At 39.0% G+C, this 24830-nt stretch overlaps 1 protein-coding gene across 1 annotated transcript in view; it reads right to left on the bottom strand.

Annotated features, from left to right (window-relative positions):
* Syngr (synaptogyrin) overlaps positions 1-24830 on the bottom strand; it is a 74702-nt gene that overhangs the window by 2362 nt on the left and 47510 nt on the right. The window contains exon 4 of the mRNA XM_067149645.2: positions 16067-16247. Coding sequence (XP_067005746.2) covers positions 16067-16247 — 181 coding nt within the window. The remainder of the gene's footprint in view (positions 1-16066; positions 16248-24830) is intronic.

The following is a 24830-nucleotide window of genomic DNA, read 5'->3' on the forward strand; positions in this document are numbered from 1 at the left end:
CCAATCAGTTAAACTAATGCACAACAAAACGAACAAACAAACCTAATGCCGTGGCCAACAACCCTTACGATGAGAGTATCACCCCGGGCACATGCCTACCAACTTAGCAGAATGCAAACACGAGCGACAGAGCAAGTACTTTAGGTCGAGCCGATAAGAGCAAAGGTAAAGCTCGTCATTTGGATTCGGGAGAGCAGAACATCGTGCACAGACGAGTCAGAGCTTTCCAAATCTCATCAACATTGGCATACCCAATACACAGACAAAACAGGTAAACTCAAAATACTGACAGATACCTGCCACAGATTTGAAACTCTAATTCTTGCTGTACCAAACCAAATCCCTTGAAAGGGCCTTGGCCTGCCCAGCAACCGCTGCTCAGCCCAAAGGCCTGTAGATTACGAGGGGTCATGTGGTCAGCACGACGCATCCTCTTGGCGGTTATTCTGGGCTTTCAAGACCGGGGCCGCCATCTCACCGTCAGATACCTCCTCAATTGTAATCACGTAGGCTGAGAGGACCTCGCACTAGCCCTCAGGTCGAGAGAAAAATCCCTGTCCTGGCCAGGAATCGAATCAGGGGCCTTCAGGCGAGAGGCAGGCATGCTACCCCTACACCATGGGGCCGGCGAATTCTTGCTGTACAGGAAACACTATTGTGATTCTTTGACTCCGGTGGACATCACATCTACAAGTGAAAGGCTATAATCAAACTAAAACACAGCATCCAGAACTCTGTGGTAGCGTTAACATCACCCTCTAAACCTTGCTTCAAGGTTAAATGCACCAGCAAGGCTTACACGGGTGAACATGCACTCCAGTCAACAATGAAGCTGGAAAAAAAGTCATGAACGAGTGCTCACTTAGATCCACTTTGGAGATTTTAATGTGTAACTTATGTACAATGGCCACACACTATGAAAATACCACGGAAATCACCAAACTAATTAGGCGGGTACCAGACTGATCATGTGAAGTCACCTTTGCAAGTCGCCTGTTGTGGGCCAAGTATTGTAGTTGTAGCTAAGATCATTTCCATCAGAACAAATATGACCTAGGCCACCATAGCTCAATTGGTAAAGCACGAGGTTGGTCCATCTCTTCAATAAGTATGGAACAAGACCTACTTCATGTGTTATTCTTGACTAATGATGGTACGTCTTTCTGGATTCACTACTGTAGGGTGCCCAGATTTCCAAAATAAAAATATGGGACACACATTAAAAGTTGACAGAAGCGACATTTTGTGTAAAAATTCGTTATTACTGCATTTCTAGCGGACTTATTTTTAAAAATATTCTATTAAAATGAGTAGACTGATACAACTAGATCATACATTTTTGTTAAAATTTACACCAAAAGGAGCATCAACCATGAATGACTAATGTTCTCTTACCTTCCGCCATCAATTCACTTACTTTCTTCCCTGGATATGGGTAAGCTGGTTCTTCCCAGTTCAGTTCTTAAGTTTTATTATGCACTGCCACTTTTCCTGAAGTATTAGATGATCCTGGCGACCCTAATCCATGGACTGGTAAAGTTTCTCGCTCTCCTTTATTTTTTTTCGATTTGTGCCTTCAACCTAAATGCATACTATAGAACTCTCAGACTTTGGCCGTTGTGCCGATGCGCTGAACTTAAAGAGCTCATTCTTTTTTGAAATGTTCAAAAATCCGTTTTGTGTGTGGTCAAGTTGGCTGGACTGTTGTGTCATGGCTACCCTTATAAACAGCGTGTGACATTTCTCTTTTCAAAATGTTTGGATCTTACTGTAATTTCCCTAGTTCTCCATTATTTTTCACTGTAAGTATTTAAATTGTCAGTTCTTTTCTATTATTTGAAGAAGGAAAGGTTACTCTTCTTGTTATCGATCTTTTGTGTTTTCAGGTACCTAGGCCTTGTTACTCTATCAGTATTATTGTTAAATTTTCTTTAAAGATATTCTAGCCTTTGGATTATTACTTCTTATTACCCATCCTCTGATCGCATTTACCCTCCCGGTGAAGTTATTTTTCAATCATTTATGTATCGCAGTTCAAACCATTCTTAATGTCCATAGTTTATTGTTCCATGTTAAAAACACTAATGATTGTTATTAAATTTAATGTTCGTTGAAACATTCCTTTGTACATTCACAGATCCCCCTCAGATAGCAAAGGGCCTTCCACTCCTTTCTCTTGAATATTCCTGCAATTATTCGTCTATTTTATTGTATATCCCCTTCTCTATGCACCTCATGACAATCATTGTTAATATAATCAAGTATAAAACTAGAATTGGCTGAAGGTTTCACTGTGGGTAGACTCTGAATTCTCCAGCAGAATTTTATAAAAATCAACACATGAAGTACCCTGAAAATGAATCTTAGTGATGATTATTTCCTTAACACTTTCCAAATTATAACCTATTATTTTCATCAGTCTACAAAGCACACTTTCTGCAGCAGCATTAAAGCCAGGCAGAGCTACCACAAATTCAGTACATGATAACATATTTAGAGTTGGCAATAGATTGAAGAACATGTCTCTCCATTTTCAACAAAACACCAAATTTTATTACCATCAAAACATCACCTTGTCAAACATGAACACTTACAACAGGCTCAAGCAGGAAAAGAATTATTGTTAGTAAGTGTTATGAATTTCATGTTGTTGGTCTGTATTGAACTGAGATTACATAAAAATTATATTTACAATGCGTGTATTTACATTACATGGGACTAGTTTCAACCCTACTCGGGGTCTTCATCAGCCATATTTAAACAATACACAACATTTGACAAAATCCTAAAACATGTTTCAAAGCATTATGAACATATAATTAACACTATGATGTGTGGTTGAATTAGGCGAAGTGCAATGGTGCTAAGATTATAAACAGAAAAGTTTTCCACCTATTCAATACACAATTCTGTGTCTGTGCGACGTAAAGCAACTAGCAAAAAAAAAAAAAAAAACTCAATTACTATAAAAGGGATTTACAAGCAACGTTTCAATGTTTTTCGGTAACAATCTTGTTCTCGTCCCAAGCATAATGTTTTTGTACTGAGAGAAAGATCTCTCAACATGACATGAAGTGATTGGACAAAACTTCAATGAAGTCTGGTTTTATTTTGCTGCCTTCCTAGAGGTTCAGACAAAACTTCCCCTGACTTCTTCCACAATCCTAAATGACTCCACCAGGGGCATGCCACTCTTCTCCAACTTGGTGACTGCCCCCGGCAGCTTGTTTAAATTTGAAGATGCTCCGGTTTATGCAGGGGCATATTAACTCCCAACATTACAGTGCATAGGTCTGAAGAAAATGGTTGTTGGTCGCTGCCCAAAGTGGACTGGTAGAAAGGCTGTGTTGATGCAGATTTCTGTACTCGTATCAGATGCATCGCAGTATTCTTAAGTTGGTCTTTGTGGTATTTTTCTCACATTTGATCTGAAAAATAATAAAATTGACATCAATTACATTGTCCCTATATCAAATTTCTACAGTTGGGCTAATTGGCAATAATGCTTAGTATAAATCATGCATTTGTTTCATAAAGAAAAGACTATTAGAGATTATGTTTCTAGAAGTACAAAACTTTAAAGTACGAACAAGGGAATTAGTAATTTAAATGGAAATATGTCCTCAAGGATTTTCAGTTATAATTTGGCAGTATCGTGTCGAGTTCACCGGGTGAAAAATATAATAAAAAAGACGTCAAACGATACCGGAGTAGCGTAGAGGAGAGATCCGTCCGTTATATTTGCCTAGCAGTATTCTTACTTATATAGAAGATTGAAAGCAGAACTTAGCCACAGCACAGTGGTAAAGCCAGAGGGTATCTATGCTTCAGAGAGCCTGACAATGAATAAAAAGGGTGAGCTTCAAGATCTCGAAAAAAAAAGGAGAGGAGAATCCTAAGGAAAATTTTAGGACCACAGAAAAATGCTGAAGGGGAGTGGAGGAATAGAAAAAATGATAATCTCTACAAATACACCAAAAAAATCACTGTCACCATGCGAAAGCGAAGGCTTAAGTTATATGGCCATCTAGTAAGAATGGATGAGAAAAGGCCAACTAAGAAAACATTCATAGGGACAAAAGATCGACGCCCTGAATAAATAGCATTAAAAAAAAAAAGGAAATATTCAAGTACTTCACTGGAATGAAAGCTTCGATGAAATGGGTAGAAGAGCTAAAACGAGATGCAATAGAAAGTGGACTTACAAATGGATACAATTCACAACAGAAAAGAATTTAGAAGCCGAGTGTACAGCTCAAAACATTCCAGGAGAAACCACCAATTTGTAGACCCAAATTGGTCATATCTGAGAAAGAAAGGATGATTAGAAGTGGAAGGATGAAGAGGTTCTAGGAGTAGAAGAAAACAAAGACTTACGTTCATAGGCGGCCAAATCCAGAAACAAGAAGAATGAAGACGGAGACACTATAAATCTCAGATTTGTGAATATTTTATTTGTTTTTATTCGCCAGCTTTGGTCAGCCGTCATGAAGACTATTTTCTGTTGCCTGCAATAGATCCTGTATCATGTGTGCCCACAACCCCCCCCCGTTGAAAATTAAAAACTCCATAATTTGAAACTGTCGTGACATTTAGTCAGACTCTAGAGGGGATGCTAGGAGCTTGTTAGCCTGAGAGCTTAAGCCACTCAGACTCTCTTTGCTTCTCCCTCATCAACCCCTCAGCATGCACAACGGTTACTACTAACCTGGCCTCACCAATCCAGACCAACAGTCTTTTTGCTGGCCTGGTCTTGTAAAGGTAGTCTTGGCATCGTCCTAGCCGGGCTACATTGGATCTGCAACTTGTGTTTCGCGAAAGCTTAGCAGAAGTGTAATAGAATTCACAATGTCATTTTTTGCAACTTGCTTTATGTCGCACCGACAAAGATAGGTCTTATAGCGACGATAGGACAGGAAAGGGCTAGGAATGGTTAGGAAGCGGCCATGGCCTTAATTAAGGTACAGCCCCAGCATTTGCCTTGAGTAAAAATGGGACACCACGGAAAATCATCTTCAGGGCTGCCGACAGTGGAGTGGTTCGAACCCACTATCTCCCGAATACTGGATATTGGCCACACTTAAGTGACTGCAGCTATTGAGCTCGGTTCACAATGTTTTAAAGGAAGTTTTAAAAATTGCATTTCAGTTGTAAATCTCCATTTTCACAGGAATTGAATCACAGTTCAAAATACTGATTTAATTTTCATCCATTCTGTGACAAGAGGACACCAGCGTTCTAACTCCTCGTTCATTAATTTAATTATTATTTATATCTTAGCAATATAAAAGAATAATTTAAAGTTCACGACTAATACAGCATTGCAGCTAAACAACTTTCCACAATACATAAATTAACAGGCCTATATATGCTACAATGAAATGCGATCATAGTTCTCAATCACAAAGAAAGACAAAAGGAACAAACGAACTCACCTCCTGACAGCAAGCTTGACAGACTACCCTTCCATCCGTCGTGAAATTGGGATCCCCTTGTGATCCACTGCTTCAGCCAGTAGGACTGACGAATTTTCTTGGCATTGCTGCAAACACACTTCCTTTTCTTCTTCCACTTCACAAGAAATCACAACACGTTCTGAACATACAGCGTACGCCTACAACAGTTCACATCGAAAGGGAGGTACAGGGCATATGGGTTGTGCAACACAGTTCAACGTTGACTGTTTCTCGCTTATGTCTTAGGAGGTTGAAGGGGTTGGAGGCTTCGAGGTCAACTTGTTCCTTGTTTCTCCTGATGGAAATTTCCCTAGAACTATTTCTGGTGACTTCTGAGAAAACCCATTTTTGTCCGTGGGGTAAACAGATATTGAAAAAAGAGAAGATAATTCTGTCAAGCACACAATATAATGCACTGGAAGAAAATCGGCTTTTTTAAAACACAGTCAAAAGGCATCAAATAGGCATTTATACTCCAAATAGGCACAAACCCCTGAAATAAGCATTTATAGGCACAATAAAACCAACGAAATATAGCTAAAAAGACCCTAAAACGGATTTATATCTCAAAAGTCTACATTTCTGAACATAGGAATAAAATAGGCAAATAGGCAAATTCCTGTCTCTATTAATAAAACCAACTTTTTCACAGATCAGCTCCTTTTCTATAATAAAAAAAGACCCCACTTAAAAAATGCAAAGACTACTTAAACAAACTCTTAAGAACACTTCATTTTTATTTACTGAACAGGAAAAATCCAAACTCATAAATATGAACACCGGTCTCCCCACTGCTAAAGCTCTCCCCAAAATACACAAAGCTGGCGTTCCAATTCGTCCAATTATCAACTATAGACCATGTCCCTTATACAAAATATCACGATTCATCCAAAGTTTCTTAAGAAAAAACTATCAAGTTTTAGAGCTAGTAGACAAACTAAACAAGTTCAATATGCAACCCGATTACTCCATTCACTCTTTCGATATTGTAAATACGAACCCAAGCATACAAGTATCAAAATTAATTCCGATAATTGAAAACAATTTAAACAAAAACAGCCACTTGAGGAAATTAGAGGTACAATATTTCATCACAGTATTAAATCTAGTTGTAAACAATAACCTTTTCACTTTCGACAATGTCATACCAGTAGGACGGTTTGGCAATGGGATCACTAGCTTCAGGCATCTTGGCAGAAATATACCTAGATTTCATAAAGAATTTGAAATCATTCAATTCTGGGCCAGATATGTTGATGTTTTCGTAATTATGGATGAAAAATCAATTAACGCTTCCACCACCCTCCTAAGACTCAATAGTATTGACCCTCGTATCGAATTCACACTAGAAACTGAATCAAATAAAAAAATAAACTTTCTAGATTTAACTATCACTAGACACTTGATTCTTTAAGTTATAAAGTATTCAGAAAACCTACTCAAACAGCTTTCACCATTCGCCAAGATTCAGTGCACCCCCAGTCCACAAATAAGCTAGTTCATCGAGCCTTCAGCATATCTATAGAAGGATTGGTAAAAACGGGAACACAATACCAGCAGTTTTTTAAAAATCAGGAGTTTATAGGATCAAATGCAATATCTGTGACAAGTCCTACATTGGGCAGACCGGAAGAAACTTCAATATAAGGTACCATGAGCACACTAAGGTAATAAAATATAATTTCTCAGCTATTGGCCAACACATGCAAGATTATAACCATAATTTCACCAATATCTAACAAGACATGGACATCCTTGAATTAGCAAATAAGGGTCCTTTATTCAACATAATGGAAAATTGCTACATACACCTAGACCAATATTTTAACGCCAATTACAATCTTACTGAAATCTCAGAGAAACCCAACATTATTTTTGATTTATTTATCACTTTTCACAGAAACAATAATTCAGCCAACCAGAAATCAATCCTAAGTTTAATTAAAGGTACTTTTCCGAAACAATTACCCTTTCTCTCACACCCTTCAGCTCCGCCTTAAATTCCCCCCCTCCTCCCCTCCCAAGCCACCACCACTCGGCCCAACCCTCATGCGCCTGCCCCTCGCCTTCCTCCTCTCCCATATGTCTCCTTCCACCACCAGTCGCACACTACAACCTAAGCTGCACACACCGCTGCACTAGGTGAGTGTCCGTTCGCTTTGTTGTCATCTATTCTTCTTTCCATGTACTTTGCGTTTTTTACTGGCTTTTCTCAATTTTCAGAGGTCCCATTTGTTCCGCTATGAACTGCGAGTTCCAACCATTAATATCACCATGCGCAGTGTCTACTTACAACTCCAGAAGAATTCTAAAACTTCATATTCAGTCTGCACAGTTCCAACAATCAACCCTGCAGCCATATCAACATAGCTTGGTTATGTAATACCGGTACTACTTCTTCATCTTCTTCGTTTTGCCTCATGACAGAGGCGTCGTGACTATCATAAAATTCAGCTATCTAGCCGATGAACCATACTCTGCCATTCTTCGCACGACGAATTAGATCCATTTAAAGCAGGTATCATGATAGTGTTCATGGGAATAATAGTGTAGTGAGGTCCCTCTCTCTTCCACACCGCAGTAACACAATCGAAAAACCAGTCATGCTGGCGATGCTTGAGGCTCCCCGTTCTTGACCCATCTCGAGCATGAATTGCTCTGCGCATCAAGTCGATACTGATGGCACCAAGTATCAAATTTTCTGCTTAATCTGATACAGTGTATAATTAACTCCTCTCAGATTCTTCTAGAGAGTATCATCTACACATTTGTTACTCAAACATTTGAACATACTTGTATACTTTTATTATATTACCAGGACCTACTGAATTCTATCTGAAACACCATGTGTCTGAAATTTTACTGAAGTTGATCTACAACAGAGCACCTCATTTGTGACTTTTAAACCCAGACTTTTATGTTTGATGTATTATATATTGCTCACCTATATCACTCGTAATATTTCACTTTCATTTCCAACATTTTGAGCACCACATCTCTTCGCCTAATTCAACCACACATCGTAGTGTTAATTATATATTCATAATGTTCTTACTGCTCATTAGAAACATGTTTTAGGATTTCATCAAATATTGTGTATTGTTTAAATATGGCTGATGACCCCGAGTAGGGTTGAAACCAGTCCCATGTGATGTACACACATCTATCTGTCTGTTAGGTCATCAGCCCAGAGGCTGGTTGGATCCTCAAATAGCACCACCAAAGGTTATGCGGTTATAAGGAAACCACAAAAACCAATGGCAGCACCAAAATGAGGCGTACTAGGCAGGACGAGGAGTGAGGTAGCTTGCCATTGCTTTCCTCACTGGGTCAGAAAGTGATATTGCAGCATGACTGACCCTATGAGCAACACCTTTCATAACGCTCAGATGCACTAGTCATGCCCTGAATGTCATTACTCAGCACCACCCATACCCCAGCAGCTTCCATATTGTCACAGCCATGGATGAGACTGGGATTTCGGTGAAAGCTACACTTTACTCTGGTCTGTGCCAAGGGATGGATACAAAAGTACTGTATCCATCAAGAAATGGCAGCAGGCAAAATACACACATTGTAAACATAATCATGTATTGAATAGGTGAAAAACTTTTCTGTTTATAATTTTTATATTGTTAGCAACCCTTCGTCAACGTTACTGGATCCTGAAACGTGGCCAGATAGCAGGTGCAAAAAAGCCTAACATGTTGCAAATTGAAAGGCGCAACTAGTCATCAACTCGTGGTTAACTATCCTACGCATAGAGTTCAACCAACATGTCCATTTCTACTTCGCCCAATTAACAAGAGGAGCAATGAGCCCTATTTGTTTGCTTCACGACTAAGTAGTCAGCAGTCTTACCACAGATGACTTCTTACCCGCATTTCGCCGTTTCATCGCCAGAAGAGGAAAGCCTGCAGATATCTTCAGCAATTCATGGCATCACAGCAGCATCAAGACGAAATTGTAAGCAACCTGGCAAACAAGGCCATCTCCTGACACTACATTTCACCTCATTTTAGAGGATTATGGGAAGTTGACATCAAGTCAGTCAAACATCGTATGCAACGAATTGTCAAACTCATCGTTAACATCTGAAGAACTTAGTACTGTGCTCATACGAATTGAAGCCTGTCTAAATTCTTGTCCACATACAGTCCTATCCTCAGATCCTACTGACCCTCAAAGCTAACTCCAGGTCTCTCTCTTTGTATATTGCAACCAGTGTTCTCGCCAGAAATTTTCGTCAGCAGGAATGAGTAGCTGGGTGGAGAATACTACGGAAACAGGAATGTGCATTATCTGAATACTGTAAATATACCTTGCTGGATACATTTCGGAAATATTTTTTTCCATGATAAATTGTGAACCAGTGTCCCACAGGAAGTTGCACCTTCATGGCAGATGGAGACTTATCAGCTGCCTTGAAAGAATATTCGTCGGCGGATATTTATAATGCAGATGAGACTGCATTATTCTACAAATTAATGCCGAACAAAACACTTGAATTCAAGGGAAATAAGCGTTTTGGGGGCAAAAGCTCAAAAGAATGGATAATGGCTCTTTTGTGCACCAACTCGACAGGAACGGCTAAACTTAAGCCTCTCATAATTGGGAAGTTCGGGAAGCCAAGTGCTTCAAGGGAGTACATCTGCCGTGTGAATATAGTCACAACAAGCCATGGATGACATCAGTGATCTTCGAAGAGAGAGTGTTGTGCCTGGAACGTTGGATGAAGGCTGAAAAGAGGGGAATTCTTCTCATCTTAGACAAGTGTTCCTTTCACAATTGTATACCTCGCCATTTGGAGCACGTGAAAGTTTTATTTCTGCCTCCAAATACTACCTCAGTTCTGCAGCCACTGGATCAGGGGATAATTCATGTGGTGAAGCGGCATTAACGAGCTCGCGTGGTCCGGCGTATACTAAGTAACATTGCCTCAGAGAGACATTAATGTCAACTTATTGGAAGCAATGCAGATGTTCAGTGCTGCCTGAGATCACTGAAAGAAGAGGTAATCAGGAACTGCTTTAGAAAAGCTGCAGTAGGTTATGGAGAAAGTGAAGAGTTGGATGCAGAAACAAAGGGGAACTGAAAGCATTTGTGTGAAAAGTTGGATGTGCCAACAAGTGTAAATCTTACTGATTACGTCAACGTGGACTGTGATGTGTCGGAGGAAAAGGAAATCACTGAAGAAGAGATTGTGGCAGATATTATAAATGACAGGAATCCGTGTGATGAGGTCGAAGAGGAAGATGTGCCTCAAAGTGTTCAACAAAGTTTGACTCTTGTGCAGGCAACAAATATGGCATGTAGTCTTCTTTAGTCACGAAGTGATGTGCCAGAATCTGTGTTAAATTCAAGTGCAGTGGTTGCTGACTATCTTGGAGTGTTCAGAAGAAAATCAGACATTTTTTCAAAAAATAAAGTCTAGGAGATAATGTACCAGTACATTATAAAATTTGAATTGCTGAAAACTTCTTGCAAATACCTGTACTTCATGTAAATATAAGGTTTTTTTATGTGTAAATTCATGTTGAAACAACGTAGATTCTTCAACAGGTTTAGCAATGGGAGAGTTTGTAAGACTTCACTTATTTCACTATAACAAATTAATTTCTGAGGTCCCCAAAATTTCGTTATACTGGTATTTTCCTGTAGTTTACTGATTAAAACTCGCAGCACCATATGTTGGACCCTCTGCTGTTTTCACTAGCGGTATTTTAGACATTTAGTTTCCTTCGGGCTATTTTGAACCCTTGTTGTCCAGACACTCCGCTGTGGTCAAGTCTATGCTTGTCCCTCATTACAATGATTTTCTGTCCTGAGCTGCTAACACTTGCTTCACAACCCGTGTTGCTGATGTTACAGCAATCTCCAGTTCCTTCAGGCTATTAGCCCAAATTACACTATTCTGTGCTTTACCTACTGTGCAGCGCTTTAAAACCTCATTCGAAGCACATATTACTGGTGGATTATGTTGCTTCTTTCATGTTTTGATGAATCTACAAAAAACAAAACTAAAGATATTTGTGAGAATAGTGACAATGTGAGGCAATGCCCACCTGCGCAGGGTCATTTAAATGGCAGATATTTAAATAAAACAAAGCGCAGAAAGAAAGTGCAAGGTATGAACCTGTAAAAAACTCAAAATTGAGTTTTTTGCATAACTTTCACCAAATTTCACCGATACATTGCCTTAAATGAAATACGTTTGAGGAACAAAAGTATAACAAACATTTTTCAACTTTTACACAAAAATAGAAATAAATTTTGTTACATTACTAAAACAGGCAAATACAATTATTACTCCCATTCGATAGAGACAATGCAGCCAATTCATTATATCATGCTTGGCCTGCTACACTGGTTTTCTTTAAAGTTTTATCCTAATAACTCAATTCTTCCTTCAAAAGCTGATCCTGTCTGCATCTGTAATATCTTCTATTCGTCAAGGAGCACATCCTCTTTTATATGGATAGGTAGTTCTCTGGCGACCTAAACTATATCTTGACAGCCTTGTCCATTTTTCACAAGAGAGGGGGTTTAAACATCTCAGAGGTTTAATCAAATCACAATTTTTCATTGCTTTTTCAATCAAATAATTACATCCGAAAACAATGCTTTTTAGCATTGTTCATGAAAACCACGATAGAAAAGTTGAGTTTTAATTTTCTGTGAAGCAACAAAATCTTTTCAGGGCAACAATCTTTTGAATGAAGTAAATACATTTAGAACAAAGTTACCAACAGAAATAGACTTGCAAATATGTCCAGCTAGTTTTCCAAACAGATCTTGTACCCGAGGGAACAGGATATGAATTAAAGGTTCATCTTGTTGGGATATTTCGGTGAAGCATATAAAAAGTTCTGCAGAAGTACAATTGTGCTTTGATTGTTACACAACATAAAAGTTTAGTCATCTTGAACGAAGTAGACTGTGATACAGACTGATTCTTTACCGATGGCATGAATTAAAGAAAAAATTCTATTATCCTTCCAACAGTTCAAGCAATCTCAGCAGTGGGACCTTCCTTTGAGGTAACTGGCTGGTGATAAACAGCAACAACAGCTGCATCATGAACGATATCAACCAATTTGGTCCATTTGAGCCAATTGTAGCTCCCTCTGTGGCCTCCAAGCTAATATCAGTGGTTATTTGTGGTTATGAAGGTGGATATGTCAGTATAACCACTGCAGTTCAGCCTATGACCCACCCTGGTCATGTGCTACGTTCGTTTTGAGTATTATCAAGTACACTGGCGCCCAATCAGTTTTTCGCAAAGCGCGACATTGCAAGATTTTACAAATTTGGCTCAAAAACGTGAAATTATTTACATTTAAGCAATATCATAAAATAATTTACAAAATCATTTGGAATTGCACCAACTGAAGTTAATGATGGATATTCGAGGCGAGTTGTGCCAATAAAACGCGATAATCGATACCACAATCCACTTTATACCCTTTCAATATATATTGCAAGTTTGTGCTCAGTTTATTAAAATGGTTGTGACAGTTTTTGATCGAGAAAAAGAATTTTCACCAGAAGGATTTTTTGTGTTTGACAAAACCAGAAAGGTACTGATGTGCAAATACTGCTATATGTGAATAGAGTGGCAGAGAAAGGACAGATGCCTGAAACATATTAATAATAGAGTTTCACATAAGAACAAGAAAAAGGCGCTAATGATGACAGGCCCTCTAATATTAGGCCTATTGATTTTTGCTCACATCATCAAATCATCAAAGAGGAGGAGGGAAGTTTAAAAGAAGCTGTGAAAGATGAGAGTTTCAATTCTTTGTGATGAAACAACCGATAAAAAAGGGCAATCTGTGTTTATGGTTCTGATAAAAGTACCTTGTGGCGATAGTACAGTTTAGAAGTTGTAGGGGGAGTGAAAGTTATGCTACAGAATGTTCGCAAGCAATTATGAGTGGAATTCAAAAATTTGAAATTTAATACCAGAATGTAGCTTTTATAACTTCAGATTCAGCATTTTACATGGGCAAGTTTATAAACGCAGTTAGGGTTCTACTTTCAGATGGGTTAATACACATGCAGTGCTGGGCTGTGTGTTGTACAGGCAAAACACATCTTCCTTAATACACGAAAGAAAGCATGCATACATGCTATTCTTGACTCAGAACCCACTAAAGCTTAAACTCTTCCCTATTCCTGTGATCACCAGGTGGAAGTGTTGAGTACCTTGGAGAATATCTTCATGATGTAGTAGACTTTGATGAAACTATTGAAGATGGGTGTGTTGCTGTGAAGCTTTGATCCCAAATGAAGTAACAAAAATTTATTACCTAGCTTTTTTTTTTGTCGAGCATTGCTCACAAGGTTTTAACTTGCTGCTCACATTCGAGAGTTCCAACATGCCGTTAATTCATGTACTTAAATCTAAGCTTAGTGACCTTTCAAAGGGCTTTAAATTACCAGAGGACGCATTTTTTGTTTGAGACAACCTCGCATAAACTTTCCAAACTACTAAAACAAAATCAGACACAGTTAACATCTTTGGTTCAATCTGTAGGTAGAGCAAGCCTAGAAAAGCTGAACCAGAGTTTATAATTTCTTCTCTCTGATCCAAGAAGCATAAAGGAAGGTGATCTAGAAAATGAACTCTTGTCTAATAAAGCAAATTCCCATCCTATGAGAACTTTCAACGTCAGATTACCTTGAACCATACACAGTGTTTAGGGATCTAGTTACTAGTTCATGTAGAGCAGGTAGAGATATTGATGTGTCTACCATTCTTCTTTTCCTGAAACCAGAATATGAGCATTTCGTGGCCTTATAGATCCCAGTCAGAAATGTTGATTTTGAAACTGCATTCTCAATGTATTGTAATGTAATGTCTGACAGAACAGCACTGACTCCCAGTAACACGGAACTCATGGTATCTCCGTCTTTTTCAGACTGATATATGTAGATTGTATACTTAGGCTAGGCACAACTTGTTAGAGTGACAGCTGATAATTTTTTTCAAACGTCCATGCTATGATATAATGTGTAATACTGTACGAGTTTTGAGCAGAAGCATTATGCAAAAATATGTTGTTATATTGCAAAAATGCTATTATCTAAGTTATGGTTTACCTTTTATTGCTGAAAAGTGGAAAAAAAAAATTAAGCAAAATTATTGACAAAAAACCGAAATAATTGTTAAAAAATGACTTAAAAAATGGCAAAAACTTTCAACACAAACAGATGCCTCTATTTATCGAGTAAATGAAAATGTATTGAGGAGTCCAGAAGCCTGTAGATGCCACTTGGGTGCTACGGCAGTTTAAGATTAATAATAATAATAATAATTTTGTGTTTCTGTGTTAAAAGTTAAGTGGCTATTGTATGGTTGAAGTGTACCAGTTGAGCCAGATGGCTTCAAGATGAGGCCATACAATTATTATTCTAGCCTATTCCACTGGAAATGTAGGAATCTCTGCAAGAATACCAGCTTTAGAACAAGACATCTTGAGTCTGACCTGCCTTGCTCTCAAATACAGAGGTCCAGCTTCTGATTGTCAATATTAAGTTCAAAGTGACCCCCAAAAGTAGCCAAACAACTTTGATTTCGCTGGTGTGATAGCCATTCTTGTAGCTCATTCATTTCATTTTCGAAGGTCAAGAGGTGTAAGGTCTGGAGACCGTGGTGGGTACTCAACAACTCCTCTTCAACCTGTAGGCTGTGACATCTCTCTCTTTCATTTCCAAACACTTCTCGGATGGCAGACAAAATAAACGTTTACAGCACATGAAGATGCACCTCGCCAGTTACAGTACCTTCAAAGAAGAATGGGCCAATCAAACCGCGCGATGACAGACCACACCACAGTTGTTTGTCCACGCGAACGTGAGGATTTCCAGGAGCCCAGTACACGCAGCTGTAGCGCTTTACAGTAGCATTCAGTTTGAATTGCGCCTCATCAGACCAGATAACCATCCCTGCGAACCGTTCATCCTCGTGAAGCATGCCTTGTTCATAGTGTGCAGCAATCTTGGAATGTACACTTCCCCACTTTGCACCCTGATTCACAGATTTTCGAGGTGACCTAGTAAAATGTTGCAACACAGCATCACTGGAAGCTGGACATGATGTTTGTGGTCGGCCAGACCTTTTCTTTTGCACATCCCGAACAATACCATCGGCTTCAAATTTATCCTGAATATGATAAATTGTTGTACGTGTTTGTGGCCGAGTTCTGTACACATTAAGCCATTGCGTTGTACCTCCATGTTTTTGTACTTCCAATACCACTTCAATATAGTCTTCCATTGCCCTAACGACAATCTTACTTCATTCATTGCTGTACTCTCTCTTCTGGAAAACGTGCACCAAGATTGTCATGTCATTCATGTGACTCATTTATTGAGAAAACAATGGACTACGCTACCGCACAGGAATTGCAACGATATGTCATTTTGTTCCAAAGATATTAACTATCAAAAGAGTGTCTACATTTTTCTGGAGCCTTTTATATAAAGAGAATCTGGTCAGGTAGTTGATTCTTTACTGCACAACTCAGCAGGATTCAAAATTTAGTGGAGTATACTTCAAAATGAAAAGCCAATTATCTTGATATTACATGTTCTCAAGAGCTTACCTCGTGTCTGATTACCAGAGAAAGGAGGATCTTGGTATCCTCCATCAACGTCTTGACCAACAGGATAAGAAGAATAAGGTGTGCTGCCGGGAATAGCACCAGGATCTGCCTCATAGCTGGGAGCAAATGCAGCCTCTGAACCCTGACGAAATCTTTGAAAAGCGAACCATGCACATCCAGCCTAAATGGAAGAAAAGCAACTGGTTATGTATATTGCCACGAATGAGAACAAAAGTTGTAATTACAGTTCCAAAAAACAAAGCAAGAGGATGACTCTGGTAATAATTTAATTAGATCTATTTATCCTGGCAAAGTTAGGGACAGGTGTTCCTGTCTTACATTTAACCAGGTAAGTAGATAATTAACTACAGATCTTAAATTAATCATTCATAAACTTAAGAGCAATACTGCATTTATATATTAACCGTATCCTGGAAACTAGGAGATGAAATGAACATGGCATTGAGTAACCCATATTTTAAAAGGCATCCTGCTGAATTACAACTGATAAACTAACACTTATGGAAGTACTACTAAACAAACATACACTAAATATTTTCCAAAGTCATACTTTCAACCTGCATAGGTATATCCAGTATATCGTTGGTCAGCTTCATGTTTAACCCAATATACAATATTGTCAAACATACCAGTATCGATATACAACCGCAAAACATTGCTTTTACGACCTCAGCAACATGGCCTTCAGAACCGGATTAATGAACACAATGTCATGTCTCTGTTCTTTCAGCTTTCATATGAGACTGATGACCATTGATGATCGTCCTTTCCTCTCATTTAACATGCCATATTTATGCAAATAATCTGCTCACGATTTTTAAGCAATCTTCAGGTTAGAAATTGGTGATGATGATGATGATGCTTGTTGTTTAAAGGAGCCTAACATCTAGGTCATCAGCCCCTAATGGTACGAAATAAAACGACAAATTAAAAGTCAAAAATCCTCCACTGACTAGAATTTAAAACATGAGGACGAAGAATGAATGGATGGATATGAATTTAAAACAATCAGTGGAACCAACCCACAGTGCCTCACACGCACAGAAGCTGGCGTAAAACAATAGTATTACTGACCAAGGGACTGCTTCTATAGCACGATACTGAATCTATTATGCTTGTAGCCGAAAGGGGTGCAAAATACAAGTCATCGGCCCCTCATAATGGTACTTATCGCTACAAAAGTAGAACCATGGTATTTGACATGTTGCGGTACTAATCAAAAGTAATGTAGACTCGCGGTATTCCACACATTATGGTACTACTCACAGGTAATGAAATTCGCGAATGGTATATGGACCTATGGGGTTCATCACATAAGTGTACTAACCACAGAAACTCGTGCTATCTCGTGGTGTTCTTCATATAGTAGGTACTAATCATAGGTAAGCCAGAACAGTGTTATCACTCATATAGTGCTACGAATCACAGGTACTGTAAAAGCCGGCAACACACTTTTGCTACTAATCACAAACCTATTTGGTACCTAACATAGTGGTACTACGCGCAAGTAAAAGTGACCTATGGTATTCCCTGCATGGTGGTACTAATCACAAGGAGTTTCATGGTTCTAATACAATCATGCTTTCGTTGCCCCTTTTAGTCGCCTCTTATGACACGCAGAGGACACAGTGGGTGTATTCGTCTGCGTCCTCCACCCACAGGGGGTTGTGCGTTTGGTCCACGAGAAGTATTTTATTTCCATCAAGTTCGCCAGCAAGCCGGTTAGGACCCCCCTATCCGCCACCTGGAAAGCGCCATGAGGGAGTATCACCTCTCCCCCTGCTACGCCAGCATAGCAGGTTCGTGATAAGAAATTGGGGTGCGGGTTTTATTTGCGTCAATGTTGGCAACACACTTGTGGCTCACCTATTTTATGACGTTTGCCGCTAGCGAGGAGATGAATGCCTGGCAACTGAGAGGAAGTATTACGAATATATCTTAATCTGAACGGGGCAGCTATGATTGTGTAGTGGCGCGTGGGCCCAGCGTTGAGAATTCAGTGGTTTTCCCACTATATCTTTCAATGTTAAGCTGGCAGGTGAAAACCAATGACATCGGCTGGCGGGTTCTAACTTCTGAACAGCTGGAAATATCATTGCTATTAAATATGATTTAATTTATCAGTATAGTACCGACAACCCAAAATACGTATTAGTAAATGAGACTTTATATTGTAATGCTAGTGAAAATAAAGTGTCCACAATGATGCATCGTGGCTTTATTTCTTATTTTGCTGTGATATATTGGCTGTCAGGTCATTCAATTTATGATCATGTTCAACCATGCCCTCTTTCCAGTAAATGTATAGTCCGTTATAGCGAGAATTCATAACGGCGAAAAATTTACTTGCTATAACAATTGTCTTTCAATGAATTTTTTTGTAAAAGTCGAGAAAAAGCCCCCCCCCCCCCACACACACACATTAAAATTGTTCTGAAATGGTAAACAGTTTGTTCAAATCTTGCGTTTTGGCAGATGATGTCCACACTAAGGCGTACTTGTTTGTTATTTTTTGAAATTCGATACAACAACGTGAAAGTGTACCGATATATTAAATTTCATTCTGAAAAATTTATAGTATCACTCCAAAGGCCTCCATGGCAAACGTTGGAGAGTTTTCTTCTTCAAACAGTCACCTAACCTAACCGTATATGTATCGTGGAAACATATTTCAGGGGCACACACAGAAATAACCTCACTACAAATATACATCCCATTCTTACTTAATTGAAGCTGTTTGAGTCATCAGTCAATAGACTGGTTTCATGCAGCTCTCCATGCCACCCTATCCTGTGCTAACGTTTTCATATCTACATAACTGCTGCCTCCTACATCTGCTTGTCATATTCATAGTTTGGTCTACCCCTACCATTCTTACCGCCTGCACAAGACATCTGTGTCGTAAGATGTGCCCTAGTGATGCGAGCTAGTTATCGTCCATATTTCACTTCCATACAATGCTGTACTCCAAGACCCTGGCCGTAACATTCAGCAATTTCTCCAGATTTCTGAAGGCCTCTCCCTGGATTGCGATTCCCTTTCCAAATTCCTCGTTGATATCCTTTTCTGCCTGTTCTATATAACCACTGAAAAGGAGAGGAGACAAACTGCAATCTTGCATCACTCCTTTTAGGATTGCTGCTTCTTTTTCAAAGCCTGCAAAGTGATTTTCATACAGACTGTTGTCGGTATCTGATCCCGATCACCTTCTGAATTCCAAGTCCAATCAACATTATCAAATGCCTTTTCTCGATCTATGGGCTTGTCCTCCTTAATACGATCCTCTAAGATCAGACGTAAAGTCAGGATTGCTTCACATGTTCCTACATTTCTTGTGAAGCCAAACAGATCTACTACCAACTCAGTTTCAACTTGTCTTTCAATTTTTCTGTAAATACAGTAATACGTGTTAACATTTTGGAGGCATGAGATACCAAACTAATGGTGCAGTAATTTTCACACTTGTTAGCACTGGCTTTCTTGCGAACAGGTATAACAACATTCTGCCAAAAATCGGATGGCTCTTCTCCTGTCTCATACATCTTGCACACTAAATGGCCAAACTGGTTTCTCACAACACAGTCAGTAATTCAGAGGGAATGTCATCAATTCCAGGTGCCTTGTTCCTATTTAGGTCTCTCAAAGCTTTTTTCAAATTCTGACCTAATGGTTTTGTAAGAAAATATTTTCCACATAATCGATACCTTTTTATTTTGCCTTTGGCAACTTATAATATCATTAAAAGTAACAGTACATGTTTCGATCGTTACGCGATCATCATCAACTGTTTACACAAAAGCTTAGATAAAAAAATTTTTGCCAGTGGTTTTACGTCGCACCGACACAGATTGGTCTTATGGCGACGATCGGATACGAAAGGCCTAGGAGTTGGAAGAAAGCGGCCGTGGCCTCAATTAAGGTACAGCCCCAGCATTTGCCTGGTGTGAATACGGGAAATGGACTTATGGATTTACTGTACTGTGTTGCAATGCAGACAGAAGCGAAAGACTTCCTCCCCCTGTCATAGGAAAGTTCGATAAGCCACAATGTTTCCGTGCAAGTACAAGGCATCTAAAAATGCAAACAGTAGGCCTACAGTGATCCAAAAACTAAGGCACTTCTGTAGGGGGAACCAGTACAATTTGTCCTCTTCTTTGAATCTTGTTTTTTTTCGTTGCATGAGGTTATGTTAGCCAGTGATTTATCCAAGTGCTTCATTTGAATAATGTAAATGCAACTTATTGGATATATTTCTGAAATAGGTTTTTTCATGTAATTTGAATGGTTTAAACTCTGAATCAAGGTGACACCATGCATTAATGCGTCTTAGGATACTTTGTGACGCGGCAAGTAAGAGTTGGCAGTTAATTCAAAGAAGTCGCACTTCTGCATCCGTACGACTTCGAATTAACGAGGTTTTACTGTATGGCAAAACTAACAAACGAGTTCGCAGGCGCGTCTGTTTCAAGTGTTTACATGGCACAAAAAGAATCATCCATCACTTGTCATGTTACTATCCGAGTAAAAAGAGACCGCGGGAGAAGTGTTTTAGACGTGGAGTGTGATGAATTTGTAATTTAGGCGAGGATTCTAATGATGCAAAAGACTAAAAATGTTCCGATCTACAGCAAATCGAGCCTATTGCAAGTTCAGATTATTTTTATTATTTATCAATACGGCCACCTGTGGGCCACGTTTACACAACCTTCTTTCTATCACGCAGAGGTTATACCCTTCTCTTTACACTCTCGCCAAAGATTCTTGAGTCTTTGACTTCTTGCCGGTTCTTCCACCGAGATGTTCCGTGGCTTCGCATGTTGCTCTTCAGACGGATCCTTAATTCCCACAACCTTCTTCCTAAATGATGTCCTTTCTTTTACATCCTCCTCCCAAGTCATTGTGCACCTGTGTAAGCCATCCCGGTTGTTTTTTCTACTTTTCCTGCAGAAGAAGTATCCTGTTGGCCAATCTCTCAGGGTTGATTCTTTTGATATGCCCATGAAACGTCAGTCTCCTTTTTCTCATCACAGTCGTGATTCTTTCTACTGTCTTGTAGAGCTCCAAATTCAATCTTAACCGAAATATGTTTGGGTCACTCGTCGACTTTCTTGGGCCTAAGATTTTTTGTAAGGATCTTCTTTCTCTTTTTTCAAGGACTGTGTCAGCCATCCTCGTTAAGGTTTCTGCTCCATCAAGGCACTCTGTTCTAACCACTGTGCAGTAATGTTTTAACTTGGCCTGAATTCAGAGGGACTTGGACTTATAGGTGTCATGACATAATTGAATGCCAACTCCATCCTTCTCACCCTCTCCTTTAATCCCTCCTTTTCATCTCCCTTGGGGGCGAGTATTTCTCCCAGGTATTTAAATTTTTGTACACGCTGGATATCCCCATACAGTAACATCTGTCCGTTACATAAAATAAATTTCATCGTAAAGTCCGTATTGTCGTACGTATACTTTAAGGTTAAGTCAACATTCCATGTTCACAATACCATAAGTATTGTTTATTTATTTAAACAACATTATTAAATAATACGGGACATGTTTTGTCTAACTTGTAGACATCATCAGCCGTAAGATATTAAAGAAAAAGCTTAAAAAAGGACAAGGACAGAACAAACACAATAAAATAAATTGGTTGTTGAACACGTCAATCAAAATAGCGAGGTTGTTTCAGATTGTTCTAAGTACAAACATTCAAAACCTGTTGACGAAAAAACTTAAATTCACACACATGAGAACGATATAGTAAAGCTTGTTGTTAAAATTCTTCTTGAGTGTGCCGTTGATATGCAGCAATCAGGTGCGTCGGCAAAGTTTTCAAACGAAGAGCTGCCATATGTGAGAACTCTACGTGAAATATATTTACCTGGTAAGTTTCGATTTCATTGATCAGGTACGGTTTAGGTATTACGACACCGAAACCACGCGAAAAATTGAAGGATACCGAATTTGAGTGCGATTTCCATATCGAACTATCTTAACCGTACCCAATTGATTCAGTAATTTTAAATTATTTTGTTATAATTTGAGGTCTTTCTTCCTTTCTAGAAGTTGCATCTGACCACCAGAAAAGAACAGCAGAGGCTCTGGTGGGGAAGAACATCAACATACTTGTGATGAAACTACAGATAGAATGGGGCGTTGTGTTTTTATCATCATATTCCAAGCCCCAGCCGGATCGAAAAGAGAGCTGCACGTTGTTTCTGTGAACTACCTTGATGCAGAAAATGCTGCAAACTGCTCTAGTGCTGTTTTAGATGCTGTGCGCAGTTATAGTGTACCATATAATGCAGTTAAAGAGTTTGTTAGTGACAGTGCCCCATACATGACCCAGTGTTATGAAACATTAAGTGTGGTCATAGGGGATCATTTAATGCACGTACAGTGCTGGGCACATAAGATCAGCTTGGTTGGCAACAGTTGGGTCGCAGTGATGACAGATTTAAATAATGTGGTTGCAATGGTAAAGTCTGCATTTTTGAACACAAGAAAGAGAAAATATAATTATTTTCAATTCTTAACATCAAAGTATGGTGCTTCAAAGGTAGCAAAGCTTTTTCCTGCACCTGTCATAACCCAACAGGTTTCAGGCTGAGTGCTTACTTTACCGAAGTTACATATTTCAAGATGTCTGGCATGAAAGACATCAACAACTGTGGTATTAAGTACCTGACTGATCTGAGTGACCGAGAAGTGAATAGGCTTCACTCCCACATGGTTTTTGTCACAGATCATGCAGCTGGATTGGTTGACGACCTTACTGAATTTGAAGGGTCTCTGTATCCTATCTTTCATCTCTTTTACCTCAAACTGCGTAACCTTTATGCCAGTTTTACCTTAATTAGTGAGGGGAATTTTTCTGCGGCAACTAATGATGCTTTGATTAAGCTCACTCCTCTAAGCAGGCTGCATGTAAACACACATTTGTCAAAGCTGCTCCTTCTTCAGTGTGCAAGCTAGCCACATTGAAAGATAAAGACCCCTACCATAAGCATTTTGTGTCAATTTCTCAGGCTTTGTATCCAAAAAATAGAATTTTGAATAAAACTGATAAATTAGATGAGCTTGAGAAATATTTTGGAGTAACAGATCTCTCACGAAACTATCTGGTCTGGTTACTGTTCTCTGAAACATCTAATTCAAACCCAGATGAAAGAAAGTGAAAAATGCGATGGCATGCTTGCATTATTTGCAGTTCAGAGTTCTGCATATTTGCTAAATACTGTCTTGAGTTGTTGTGAACCAAGGACAATAATAGTACTTCAGAAAGTTGGAATCGTTAAAATTAATAATACCATGCGATTATGTTACTTTGTAAATAGATGCTAATTTTTCAGGTCCCTGGCTATAACAATGCTACAGAACAATTTTAAGTTACAAGAACATTACACATCATTATTTCATCAAATCATGTGGCACTTAGGAATAGATTAAGTGGAGTTTGAGAGACGCACATTGCAAGTCGTATGAACATTGACGAACATTTTAGACTAAGAGAAAAACACCAAAACACATTTTAACACTACAATATTATTATTTGTATTACATGATATTCATTATTGAATTCAGTGATGCATTGAATTGTACATTATATTAATATTCGGTTCTGTGATCAGCTGAAGAGGACCTGAATTGGGGGTCGAAACCAGTCCTGTATACTAATGTGATACAGGTGTTTTAGAAGCTATACAGTAGAACCATAGATAATTCGAAATCGGTTAATTCAATATCCTGCCTAATTCGAAGAAGATCCCGTTCCCAGAAACATGAGGTGCGGTTGTGCATGTTATTTAACTTAAATTATTTAATTCGAAATACGGATAATTCGTAATTTGAAGAATAATGTTGGTCCTATTACCGAAGTTCAGACTTTTAATTCAAACTTTCTTTATATTAAAAAATAGTTGTTTTTTCAGAGTAATTGAAACTGCGCCATGATACGTGTCTTTTGGAATGTGCTGGGGAAGATTTCAGTATTTTCACTCACTTTGGCATGTCTACAGTGTGCTTCATATTTGCTAAGTTCAACTAAAATCTTAATTCTTTTGTATTCAGCGTTTTAAGGTACACTATAATATCACTTACCAGGCAGTGTGCGGAGAAACAGAATCTGACAGTTGGCGAAAAAGCGTGGCTCATATAATCAACTCGTACGCTCCGAATATTGTCAATAGCGACGAAACTGCATTGGTTTTTTTTTAAGATGCAGAACCCAAAAGAACTTGCGGTTTTATAGGAGGGAAGTGCCAGCCGGGAAATCGTACAAAGGGGTCGGGTCATTGCACTGCGTTGCAATGCACACGGAAGCGAGACTTCTTCCCCTCGTCATAGGGAAGTTCGATAAGCAACAATGTTTTAAGGGAGCCTGGCACTTACCGTGCAAGTACAGGACATCTAAAATGCATTCAGCACAGTAATCTAATGAATAAAGGACTTGCGAAATTTGTCCTCGTCTTTGAATCGCGAGTATTTTTCTTTCGATGCGTGAGGTTATGTTTGCCAGTGATTTATTCAAGTGCATTATTTGAATAATATAAAAGCACCTTGGGTGTTCATTGCCATGTCTAGGAACCCACCAGCCCGCCCCGAGAAATATATTTACTTTTATAACCTAATAAAGAACAGTAGCCGCCATCGTCCATGGCTCAAGCAGTTTCTTGCATTCTCATTGGTCATGGTGAACGGAATGTGACGTCATTGCCATCAATGCTGATAAATACATTGCGTTACCAACCCC

The sequence above is a fragment of the Anabrus simplex genome, chromosome 6, assembly GCF_040414725.1.
Source record: "Anabrus simplex isolate iqAnaSimp1 chromosome 6, ASM4041472v1, whole genome shotgun sequence".
In the NCBI taxonomy this organism is placed as follows: Eukaryota; Metazoa; Arthropoda; class Insecta; order Orthoptera; family Tettigoniidae; genus Anabrus; species Anabrus simplex.